Below are 12909 nucleotides of genomic sequence, written 5' to 3' on the forward strand. Positions count from 1 at the left end.
GCTTGCCCCTGATTTAACATCAGGCCCTGGTTTTGCACTCCTGAAGGGACATTTTCTCCTTTCTTTACTCTTCCACGGTAGAATTTATTACACCACTCTACACGCTGCAGTGCTGGGGCAGTGGGATTTGCACTGCTTCAACACCAACCAGACCCCCTCTGCAGCATCAGAAGTGCAGAAAAGACTCCAACACAACTTTCCCCCCTGCAGACTGCACCAGCGCTATGTTTGAGGACTACAAATTAAGCCATTATAACCATACAAAGACAGTGGCATTTGGAAAAACAGATTAAGGGTATCTTTGTTTTCTTTTTTTAATTAACAAGGATGAGAGCAAACCAGATAAAAACTTCACTGAATTGATCCCTAAAGAGTTTAAGAGAGAAAACCTGGATTTTGGATAGCAACTTTGGAGCCCAAGATTTATTAACACTTCCCACTTCCTATGCTTCCCTGACATGCCTCTATGGGCAGAGATCTCCTATTTCCTCACCCTGTGTTTCCGCTTCTCTTTCATAATATCCTTGGTGTCCTGAAGCATTTTCTCTTTCCAAAGGTCGAAGAAATATGAAGGATCTGTGTAGAATTTAAGCGCCTCTTTGCCATCATCCCTAGAACAGGGAGGGGGAAAGAAAAACACACAAACAGGAACCAAGTCATGCATCTGTTTGAAGCCCAAAGAAAACACAATGCACAACCCCAGATGACAGTTTTAAAAGTCTGCAGCGAGTAGGTCAAACACAGCGCTCTCGCCTCTGTCCCCCATTTTAGAACAGGCTGCAAACCCACAGCCTCACTCTTCCTGGCTCTCCCACTTGCCACCGCTTTTGCCCTCACACAAACTCCCCATTACTCAGCACCTGAAGGGCTCAACTGCTCTGAACAATCACCAGGAGAGCAGCAGGTCTGTCACTTCAACTCCCACTTGTTTGTGTTGTATTTCTGGTGTGAAAAAAAAAAAACCAACAAGCCTTCTCCAGCTCAGGAACCCTAAATCAGACCAGCAGCGTCCTTGAAACTCACAAGTGAGTGCGCACACACACACACACTCTCCTCCTACTTTGCAGTGCAGCCGCGTCTGGCAGAAGACAGCTGCCTCCAGCTATCTGTAATTACTTTTTACCTGTTCAAAAGATATTTATGGATGTGGGCTAAGTCTCTGTATTCTGACCCCCTTTACTTCTACTACCTACAAGATGAAATCAGAGTGGGACTGCTCAGGAGAACCGAGTACATAGCCAGCGTAGGTCACATCGGATGTCTCGGACCAGGCACAGAAGGCCACAGAAAGCATCTCCAGATCTACAGGAGTCAGCTGCACCCACCTGGGTGAGAGCCATTTACAGATGTATGCTCTGCAGTTTGCACTGCGGCTTTCTGGAGAGGAGCCATGGGGCTACAGAGAAGCACAAGAAAAATGCATCATCTGCACAACACCTAGCATGTTTATGCAGTGCCAGCCAAGCCTTGCCCCAAGGCAGTCACAAAACTGACAGCAGGTAACCAAATATATAATTTTCTAGCTACGTTCATTTGTACAGCCCCAAAAGCAAAGTTTCATGTAATCTGGAGGATGGAGATTTCCTGGTGGATCTCGGTTTAGCAACTCAATTTCCCATCGTAAACGGCTACTTCAATACAGCACAGGTGGGAAATGACCTCCTTGGCAGGTTGGGAGGAAGAGGTACTCCTCCGCAAGGGAGCAACGGGCCAAGAAGGTATTGCAGCCATACCTGTAAGGTGAGAGAATGTTGAGAGGTGGAGGAGTATTACAGGTCCTATAGGTTTCAAGGACAGGCACGGGGAGAGAATCTCTGTCGAAGAGCTTCTGGTCCTGAGTAGTGGAGCTTTTGAAGGCCTTCCTGGTGTTAATGCCTTGTAGGGAGACTGTAAGAAAGAGGAGAGAGCAAGTGAAGAACAGCCTGACCCAGGCCAATGACACTGAAGACCAAGTAGTGAACATCTGATTTCAGTTGGAGTTCTTGGCATGCTTAGCACTTCTTAAGGTCAGGTTCCTTTTCCCACAGATCTCTTGGGAAACTCAGCAAATTTCAGATCATGCCGTGCCAAGATCCACTGCTGTATAGACACGGCTCTCTTGAGAGTTGCCGATATGGTTTTGAACTCCTGCGACCAAGCCTTGAGAAGCGCACCGCTATCAAACTGCTGAAAAGCCAGTTTCCACATGGAGACTTTGCTAACAAGCCAATCTAGACTCGGCCAGAAAGGCTATATCCACATGACATGAGCAGCACGGTGCTTTTTCTGGAAACTGTCCCTCTTAGGCCAAGAGGAGACATTCCAACACCCATCGCAGTGTCATGTTCATTTTGTGCGCACGAACCGACCACGCTGACTCAATGAGAACCTATAGCACGCTTGGTCTGCAAGGACTGCGCTCCACTCCATTACCTTCTTCCTCTTTGGGATCCAGCTGAGTGACTTTGACTTGCAAGCGGTCAACTCTCTCGACTAGAACGCTCACCCGTGAGGCAAAGGTGTTGGCTTGAGTAAACAACTCTCCAAATATGTCTTCTGCAAATTTACCTGGAATATTAAAGTGTCCACATTACCCTTGTGAGCCACGTCAGACCATATTCAGTCTCCCAGTGGGTGTTCTTGAAGAAAGAAGAAAGAAAGACAGACCGAACCACGCTTCTTTTCAAGTTTGTCAGGGTTGAGTTTAACATCCAGGAAGAAAACGCTCTGCTCCACCAAAACCTGACATTTCCAAGGGATCTTCAAGCAATAAAGAAACAATCAAGACATACTTTCAAGTCATTATTAAAGTAACGAAATAAAGAGGGCTGACAACACTGTACTGGTCTGAATCTGCATGGGTCTGTAGGTCCTTTAAGATTCTCTGCTGTCGTGTTTATTACACAAGCAAATACAGTTAGATTTTTATTGCTCTGGAGAATCTCAAAGGCTCCCAGTCTCCAGCAGGCCTGCCTCCAGGGTAACTGGCACATATTTACAAGCTCAAAGTACTCTGGAACTAGAGAGCAGACCCAGTCCTTGATCCTAAAGCCTGAGCTCCAACCACCGACGAAAGCACTGACCCTTTTGTTCCTTCAGGTGGCAGTGTCTGAAAAATTGATGCATTCACGTTTATTCTAAATCAAAACCAAAGGGGAACTTCTCAAACAAGGATATTCTCTCTTTAACAGCTTGGATTGCCCAGTGGGCTGCTATGACAAACATCATCCATCCTTTGGACTGCGAGAGTGCCTAGGGGCTTGGATGAGGAGCTCGCTGCACCACTTAGAAGCGTAACAAAAAGATAGCCCCTGTCCTTAAGAGTTTAAAAATCTATGCACGCAACAAGAGATGACCACAGGTAGACAGATGGGTGAACTGGGGAAAAAAAAAAAACAACCACGAACTTATGACGAGAACCGTCTTTTTGTTCTCCTCTCAGGCATAACCCAAGACAGGGAGCCCTAACCACTCTGAGGACAAGGCTGATCAGAACAGACTTGGCACTGACAGCAGACACAGGCCCATGGAGCTCCCACTGATGGGAAACATTTCCAGCCACGGCTGTTGAGTACAAGGCTGCTCCCAATAAGCAGTCTGGTTTTGAAGTGCATCATCATATGGTCAACAGTTTGTTCTGGAATCTGTTACTCCTAAAGATCCCCTCCAACATTCAGGGAAGGATAACCAGTTGGAAGCCTAACTTTAACAGCAATTTTGAAAAATCTGGTTGTCTGCAATGAGTCACATCGAAAAGACAAGCACCCCTTCCACAAGGCAATGCGAGGGCATCCCCCGAAGCCCAGCTGCAAAAATACTCACAGCTATCTAAACTGACATATCAGCTACTTGTTCATACTCCCATGCAGTTCTCCTTACACTGCCAAGTACGGGGAACCAGCCAGGTTAAAAATCAACCTCCTCCACCCCTTCTGGTGGCAATACCAGCTTGAAGTGTTTGTAGAAAGCAAATGCTGGAAGTTAACTTCAGCTGACCTTCTCCTTCCACTCTCCTAGACAATACAAACTCCATATACGCTTCATTAACAAGCCCAACCAGCTTTCCCCACACTCACAAGAAGGATTTTATTTCTGCAGACCTAAGGGCCAGGTAGCTCCTGCTATAGCCAGGTTTCATAAAGTGCTCTCAGTGTTCAACATCAGCGCAAGACCAGATCTCCTGTTCGACCAGAGAGCGAACATTTATCTACGGGATAATTTGAGACCTCCCAGCAACAGCTCAGAAAAAAAAAAAAAAGGAAAAAAAAAAGAGAAAGTTGCAATTTGGTTTCTACTTTAATGAGAACTGAAAGTAATTTCTCTATTTCACTAGGAACTGCAACAAGCGCTAGGGAAAAAATAAAGTTTTTTGTTTGCAACACTGACGTTTCAAGCATAAAATAATATATAAACAGCATTGCATATACCAGTCTTAACACTGGAGGGAGAAGAAGGGATGCTCCATATTCCCTTGCCTGTGTCAGCACACCTGTACAGTTACCATCCAGCATGCCACATACCGTTCTGTGTTTCATGTACACTTTTAGATGGGGTAAGGCAGAGATTAATTTTTTGGTTTAGTTACTTTGACTGCAAAAGTGCAGCTTACAATCAGAATTATCTTTGTCATGCACTGGCAGGAAGACAGACAGCATGATTTAATAGGTCTTTCCATCTTTAGCTTGTGGATTCTATAAAATCACACAGAAACGCACAGCCGACTTATACAAAGTGCTACCAGCTGTGATAGTAACGAAGGGTAAACTCACTGGAATATGAAAGTTTGACAAGATTTATGTTTGCATCTTTGTAAAGAGACTGTGGTGCACTAGGCATGGCTGATTATTCACTTGACAGGGCTGTCACAGCCTACTGAACCTGCTTTACATTCCTGTAATATTCAACGTACGAGGAAGGAGCGGATTTATTTTTCAGAAGTAAGAGAGAGAAAAGGAGGAGGGGGCAGGAGTTTGGTCATTTGGGCGTGAGCGTTCTGTAGCAGTTAGCCTAAATATTGCTTCATTTAAAATACTGCTGACCCTAGGGAAGCGGATAAGAGATGGTGCTCAGCACTTCCTCCCCACCCGCCTCGCTCCCCTCGCACGCAGACAAGCACGCAAGTGTCAGCAAGAGCCACCTCTCCGAGTTTCCCCTCCAGCACTCTCCTCGAGGAACCTGCCATTGGTCCAGCGGCACGCACCTCCCTCCCCACATCGCCAGCGAGGCTCCCAGGGTACCTTCCCAATAAAGAAACCAGGCTGCAGTTTGGCTTCCAGCACTTCACCCTCTCTGACGAGGTAGAAGCAGAGAAGCTTTGAATATCTGAGCTGTGCAAAGAAGGTCTAAACCTGAAGGATCCCACCACGGCTCTGTCACACTAACCCACTGTGTGCCTTTGGACTGCGATTAGCTTCCTCCGCAGCTGAGATTTGCACGGCTTTACTGCCTCCTTCCTCATCATTTCACATGCACGAGATGGATTTTACTCACACTCCACGACCATCTTGGCTACGAGACTTAACAAATGAACAACAACGGCCAGTTGAACGCGAGCAGGGAGACTGGCCTTGCCTGTGCAGTGACATTTCTACAACCCAACAGAATGTGATACCGACTGGCAGCAAACACAGGCCCAGATTTTAGCGACAGCCATGGTCTTCACTGCTGGAAAGAGACTGCACCGAAACTTTCCCTGCCACATTCACGCTATGGTGGAAGACAAGGGGCTTGCTTTGCAGAGCAAGCAGAAGTGCTTGCAAACACCACGGAGCCACTAAACAATATATTAATTTGATTTTCAAAGTCTGGCTTCAAGGGCAAAGGTGGCTAATCAGAATCCAGAGCATTTCAACAGAGTAAGGACTCATCCTGGAGAGACCACAAATAATTCTTTGTTTCTTCTACGGCATGTAAGGCCATGTTTTCCCTCCAGCCTTCACAAGGCTATCGGTCAGCCCACTGGAGAGCTGAGCTAGGCATCGCTTATAGCTCGCGCTGCCATTTGAGCCAGCGGCCCCAAACCCCCAATACTCCAGAGGCAGCGCTTGGCTCAGGCTGGGGACTTTGGGTCTTGCAACGCAACAAACAGCAGGGGCAAACAGGCGGCTTCTGCATGTGCGCTTTAATTATCTTTCATTAAAAAAAAAAAAAACAAAACTACTGACACAGTGTAGATTCAACACAGTCAAGCTCCATTTAGTAGCGCGTGCAATTACAGGCACATTCTCTGACACAAGATCCTGGCTGCTCGGAGAGCCTCCCATTTTACAAGCCTGAGTTGTGCTCCATCCTTCCATCTGCAGTTTCGCTGCAGCCTCTCACACACGCACGCATACACACACCCCCCTCCCCATTTTCTCTTAGCTAGGAAGGCAGTGGGACCAGGGATATGAAATTAGCATCAGATTTCTTTAGGAAAACATTTTAGCATTACCCAGGGAAGGCAGATGGGGGAGAAATAGGAACACGAGAGTAGAAAGGGAGCTAAATAAAGAGCACTAGCGACTCCTGAGGGCAACGCGCAGGCTCGCCATGGTACTCACTCAGGCTGCCCAGCTGTCGAATGACATTTGCCAGGGTGATGTTGGTCATGCATTCCAGCTCGCTTCGAACGCTAGGCAACGTCTGACGGCACAGGTGCCTTGGCTCAATGTTCCTCGTTACTAACGGCATGGTGGACCTGCTTCAGGCACTGTTCTGAAAGATGAAAAACAACCCAAAAAAGAAACAGGAAAGGATTACTCAACCGCAAATTCCAGGCACACCAGAGCCATGGTGTTCGTTTTTCCTGCTCTCAAATGGCTTTATTTATAAGCCTTCTTTCCCCCCTCCCCACCCTTATAAAATCGGTTCATCAGAAATAAAGACCCTGCTGTTCTACGACTTGCAGTGACAGCGAAGCCCCACCAGCTCAGGTACAGAGGCAGAGATGGAAAACTGCACATCTTCGCCCACACGCAAGGTGCTGCTGGCATTACCACAGCCGTTGTTCCCTTCCTACCCATCCGCCGCTTCTGAGCAGTCTCCTTCCTCCCGTGCTCACGCACGGCGTCTCTGGCGAGTCTTACAAGCTCTTCTTCAGAAAAATTTTAGACTTGCGATCAATAAATTAAACTGAGATTTAACTGAGAGGATGAAGACTGGAGAAGTTAAAAAACCCCACAAACCAACCCAGAACACCCAACCAAACCCCAAAACAACCAGGCACACCAAAGCAGGTTTGGTGCCTCCCTCCCAGAGCAGCAGGCAGGGCTCTCCTGAAACAACAGGAAGCGCTTGCAGCTGACCAGGAAACTTTCTGGTGACTGTTCCTTATCCTGCAGGCTGCACCCCTCTTCCCTTGGGAAATCCCCCGGGGCCAAGGTTTACACTGGACCATTGTTTTCCTGCTACAGCAGTTTAACGTTGAGGGAGCTCTAATCAGGATGCAGGACTGGAGTGTGCTCAGAAAGAAGTCAAGATTGATTGTACAACAGTCAGGACAAACTTCCAGTTCTTTAAAAAAAAATAATAAAATAAAATAAAAGACAAAAGCATAAGTGTCCGGAAGTTATGCTTTGGACAGAAAACTCTTTTATGTGCAGGTCAGTGCCTTGAACTAACAAAAATCATCTTTGCTAACAGGCCGAAACGTTGGAAGCAACAAACGGCTCCCTCTCAGATCATCTGCCTCCAAAAGAGAGGAGGAAACCTGGGTAAACAGCTCAGAACAAGGAGCACGATACATGCCTGAAATCTTTAAGACTAAGTGAAAGCAAATACATCCCAACTTCTTGATTAATTTAGAAGGGGAAAGAATCACTTTTCTAGGTCAGCTGAGGAACAACCCAAGAGAAGCAGCCAGCTCCCATGTGATAGGCATGCTGATCTGCTTGGGCTGGGTGTAAAAATAAAACAGGAAGCTAACAGCTTGGGGAACATGGCTTCCTGTCACCAACAGCAAAAACCCAAGAACCATAAAAAATCAGCTGTTTGCTCTTGACTTTGAGCCACCCTTTGATAGTCTCTGTGGCAGCTGGCAGCTTATCTTTGAGGTCCAGGAGTCCTTCCTGGATGCTTTTCTATCAGGGTGTTAAGAGGAAGAAGTGGGCATTATCCCTCCTAATTACCTCACAACCCAGATTTTGAATTGCTAAATTTGACCCATTAAGGCAGAGGAGTTCAAGAGCAGCAGCGTACCAGGCGCTGGGATATCTCCCAGACAAGCAGATGTAGGTTGCCATTTTGCAACGCCTCTACATGAGGGATTTCACATGCTGGCTCCTGTGCAAGGAAAGGGTCCCCAAAACCGCACACCTCACAGGAGAGGGGTGTGAGATCTGCATCCAAATAAATAAAAGCAGAGGCTCTCCGAGGACTGAAGCCCATGTTGTTCTTCACCGTGTCCAAGCACTGCAGCAGCCATCAGTAACTGCTGGGATATTTAAAGAACAGGGTGAACTAAGGAAGGACTCTGACCTTCGCTTCCAAATACCCCGTGTTTTATCGATTACAGACCAAGCCCTACAATCTTTTGTCAGCTTTAGCGGTTTATGCCAGACAAACTTTCCCAGCTCCCCCCAGACTGCAGTCTGCACCAACAAGCAGCTCTCATAAACAAGGCAGCATTTGCAGGCTGCCTGCATCAAGCTTCTCCCCCGTGCTTCCCCAGGGCTCAGCCCGCGAGCACGCACGGTGGGATCTGCAGGGCCAGAGTGGACAGCCCGTCCACCCAGCCTGGCTGGAAACCTTCCAAGGTGCAGGACAGACAGAAGGAAAACAGCAAGAGGAAAAATAAGCCTGTAAAGAGGGGGGGTGGGTTTTGAGATGGGAGCGTGCAGCCGGGTCAGACAGGCACAGATAGTAGTAATCTCCGCAAGTACGGGGAGAACAGGGCAGAAAATGGAGTAGTGCCCCGAATACCTACAAATAAACAAAGGCTCAGAATACGTTGTCTACATGCATCCCCACTGAAAGTGTTTGCCTGCAACGCATGTTTTGAAACTAAGAGCAAGGACTAGTGCTGAAAGTTGCTTTTTTGGGTTTTTTTTGGAAAAATAACAATGGTACAGCACACGTACAGTATGAATTTGCACCGGTGCAAGACAGCAGAGATAAGGGCTAAGAAAAGCACTCCCTTTATAGCCTAGCTCATCCTGCCAGCCACCCCCACCCTCCCAGCACAGCTTGCCACACTCCACTGCAGAATCAAGAGTTTCGCCCTTGTGATCGCTACGACAGCCCTCCTCACAAGAGTACGGCAGCACCGCTTCTTCTCAAGGCGACTGGACGGCTCTGCTGCCGCGCTCCTGCTCCTAAAACCAGTCAGGATCCAGCAAGCAGCAGTCACACCAAGAGATTAACCCCACGGAGCACTGGAGACGAGCGAGGCACAGAGGACAGGATGGGCTGTGGACAACCACCCTTCTGCTCACCCAGCAGCCTCTGGGATAAGAAGCATTTTGAAGCAAAATTTCCTTCCCTTGAGCGGAAGGGCAAAGAGCTTCAAGGTTTCAGATGTTTTTGTAGGGCGAGGTGGGCAGATAGGAAGCCTGGGACCTGCAACCAGAGCCTGGTGCCAACACTAGCAAAAAGAGCAGTCACTGGCCCCAGAAGAACGTTTTTCTCCATGTCTTTGGAGGGTAGGTACAGAGGTAACAGCTAATGGGCTCCTGTAAAACCTTCATGCCTCACAAGTAGGTGGGACAAAGATTAATAGTCTGGATTGGAAACTAAGCAGTGTATTTCAAGAACAGCAGTCAGGTGGGGCAGAAAATCGAGTGTGGAGAAGGGACAAGGTACAAGAGCAGAGGCAGAAGGAGGAAGGAAAACCCTGGAGACAGCACACAGCATACAGCTGGGGGCAGGGAAGATGCACAGTAAATGAAACAAGGAACGGACAGACCTAAAAAAGCTTTCCAGGAGGCTCTTGCTTTTATTCTTTAAGAGAGTCATTAAGAAGCCAATTGACAGCATGCTACCAAGCAAGGGCCATCCAGAACCGCTTTACTTTCAGTGGTCAGGGCATGACAGCACAGCAGTTTTCCACCCCAGCTAGCCAGACTGGTCATCAGCATTAGTCACTGTCACGTAACTACTGCAGACCATACATTATAACTAAATCCTACCATTCAGAAGCAAGTTAAATGAATTGCAAGGCCAAAAAATCCTTATCTATCAGGCAAAGATAAGTGTTTCCATTTGCTTATTAATGTTGAAGATTAAATTTGTTTCAGCAGTAGAGTTTGGGGTCTATACGCTGTTTTTAAGCAGCTGCCAGAAACACACGGCATGGGTGACCTGCCCCAATGCCACTGTAATGGGAGAGGAGATCAAGTATGTTAAAAGTAAAAGGAAACTGCCTCTTAGAAACAGAAAACTGTCTGCAACAGATTTCTAATGAATATGGAAAACAAAGAAAGGCATCCAACTGAAACACAGCGCTAGCTATGTGAGGAAAGAAGTTAAGTGATCTTTGCTGGTTGCAGAGTAACACCGGTTGGGAGAGCTGTAAGGAAATGGGCTGATGCTGAAGCTGCTCAGGTGCCAAATCCACAAACACTGCTGCATCAATTGATGTTCAAAATCCTCATCCTCCCAACTGCCGTGCTTCACACCTTCTTAAAAACAAGAAGTAAGGGCTTTTGTTACGGTAACAAATGATTTTTCTCTCCCACTTGAATCAGAACCTTCCTACCTGCTCACAGCAAGCATTTCCTCTGAAGTCTCCAAGTCACGGCTTGAATCAAAGAAGGCTCCAAGCCTTGTTATGACGGCAGTGACTAAAAGCCAAACCATCCGAAAGGCCCAGCTTCGCCCTGTAGCTCTTCCCCCCTCTCCTCCCCACAGCTGTATGCTGCCCCACCTCCAGCCGGGCATTGCCAGAATTCCTCATAATTTCCTTTCTCCCAAAATGCTTACGCACACGTTGCCGAGCCCTGGCCCGCTCCACAGCCCTGCGCCGGCCCAGAAAAAAGTTTGCTGAGCACGACAAAAGCCCTGGAAGCTGAGCTCACCACTCCTACATTCCTACCAATCTTCCAGCCACAACTGGCAACTCATTTCCAGGATTCACCGGGCTTTTGCTCCCCATCACCCTTCCTATCAACTCCTGGGCATTCCCACCACGGACACAGTGGTCTCTGACACCTTGTACTCCTCCAAGAAAGCAGGATCCCCGTGTAGTGCTGCCTTGCACGGCTGCCGATCTGACACGCAGCTCCCTCCGCAATAAGCTCTCGCCCCCAATGGCTTGCTCACCAGTTTTTAAGTGGATTCTGACTTCGGTAATTATTTCTGTAAATACTCGTGGGGCACTGGGGAACAAGCGTGGTGCAACACAGGCTCGTAAAGGGGAGGAAAAAAAAACCCCAACCAATTCCAAAACTGTGACTTGCAATTTTTGCCTTTCCAAATCCCAGCACTTCAAGCAAAGCACGAGGTAAATTCTAGTGGGAGGTGTCCCTGCCCATGGCAGGGGGTGGAACTAGATGATCCTTAAGGTCCCTTCCAACCCAAACCATTCTAGGATTCTATGACATTCAAGATAAGTGCACTGCTCTAAGATTTCTTATCAGCAAGTCATTGACCGCTCTCCCCATGAGCTCTGCTGTAGCAGATCACTCAGGAATCCCAGTTCTGGATTAGAATCAAGTACAATTGGTTTGTTTCAAACAAGAACTGCCAGTCTATAACCCCCTTGCACAAAGCTGCATCTTATTGACTATTTTTAATAAATAGGGCTGGCACAGTAGAATTGGACAATTGTTACGAACAATAAAGGAGACAGACTTTGATTACAAGTATTGAGAAGCAATACAGGGACATTTTGGGATTGAGTATTTGCTTTCCAACACGAGTTCTTTCAACTGAAAACAGCAACTCAGAGCAAATACTCCTTAACAAGCAGTTTGGAGCAGAGCAGAAAACAGCACTGCACAGCAAGAGAGGAACCAGCCTATTCATTTTTTTTTTTTTTTTTTTTTTTTGTACAGCAGGCAGATCGCACAGTCAACACGGTGGTGCAGAGGAGAAGGCAGGCAGGACTACAAGGTGAGATGTGTGTATGCAACGCACACAAAGAGCTGTAAATAACAGGTGAGTTGGAGGGAGAGATCTGGCAAGGTTCTCCTCCCTGGTATTTGACCAACTAGCATAGCATTACTGGGAGTCACCTGGGTAATTCCCCACTCAATGTGACACACAACCTCTTAGATCAGGGACCATCTGCAAATAAATCTGGACCCCAGCAGTGATATCATCTGTCATAGTGTCTGGTGTAGCACAAAGCACCTAAGGAGGACAGAGCACATTTTTGGGGAAGGGGAGGGAAATTAGGCTTGATCTGCAAGTACATCAGGGTGACCAATCACCCTGCCCTCAGCAGGGCTCACAAAAATCCTCTGCCTGGACACAAACAAGCAGCATAGTCAAGGAGACCAAGCCTTCAGCTAAGCGCCTTGGAGAGCAGCCTTTAGGAGTACCCATCGGGGGATTAGACACACCAGCAGGTTTGGGAATGAGGGAGAAAGGAGATAATCAGATCTGAAATTCCCATCAGTATGAAATAAGACTTAACTCAGTAGCTTGCCAACGCAGACTGACTGTTCTTTCTAATGTCTGTGACAACTCTGCTTCAAATTTCAAGCTTCTCTCAGCAGTAACTACTCCCCCATGTAGCTGTAATGGCCAGAAAGAGACTGGCTTTTATGTAACCCCAAAAGACTAGCAGAAAGGGAAGCAGCAGCCACACACACACACACACAGAACTGAGGGGGGGGTGGAAAAATTCAGCAGAAGGCTCTGCTGAGTGCTCAGGGCTATATCCAAGCTCACAATGCAGCCACAGAGAAGTGGGATGCAGCAATCAGAAATGCTACAGTTCCATGCTCGGAGAGAGACCTAGCAATCAGTGCGGCATCCGAGCAATAGGGAGTAAAATTATAGAGCAAA

The 12909-nt window shown here is 47.4% G+C and overlaps 1 protein-coding gene across 2 annotated transcripts in view; it reads right to left on the bottom strand.

The window, feature by feature from the left end:
* WASF2 (WASP family member 2) overlaps window positions 1-12909 on the bottom strand; it is a 33202-nt gene that overhangs the window by 9584 nt on the left and 10709 nt on the right. Inside the window, exons 1-5 of one of the 2 annotated variants that reach the window (XM_040586835.1) lie at window positions 6980-7607; window positions 6522-6675; window positions 2413-2547; window positions 1734-1887; window positions 494-611 (exon numbers count right to left, since the gene is read on the bottom strand). In XM_040586835.1, the coding sequence (XP_040442769.1) occupies window positions 494-611; window positions 1734-1887; window positions 2413-2547; window positions 6522-6651 (537 nt within the window). In that variant the 5' untranslated portion in view covers window positions 6652-6675; window positions 6980-7607. Of the gene's footprint in view, window positions 1-493; window positions 612-1733; window positions 1888-2412; window positions 2548-6521; window positions 6676-6979; window positions 7608-12909 lie in introns of those variants that run through there. The other variant, XM_040586834.1, reaches the window with a different exon arrangement.

The sequence above is a fragment of the Falco naumanni genome, chromosome 3, assembly GCF_017639655.2.
Source record: "Falco naumanni isolate bFalNau1 chromosome 3, bFalNau1.pat, whole genome shotgun sequence".
Classification (NCBI taxonomy): domain Eukaryota; kingdom Metazoa; phylum Chordata; class Aves; order Falconiformes; family Falconidae; genus Falco; species Falco naumanni.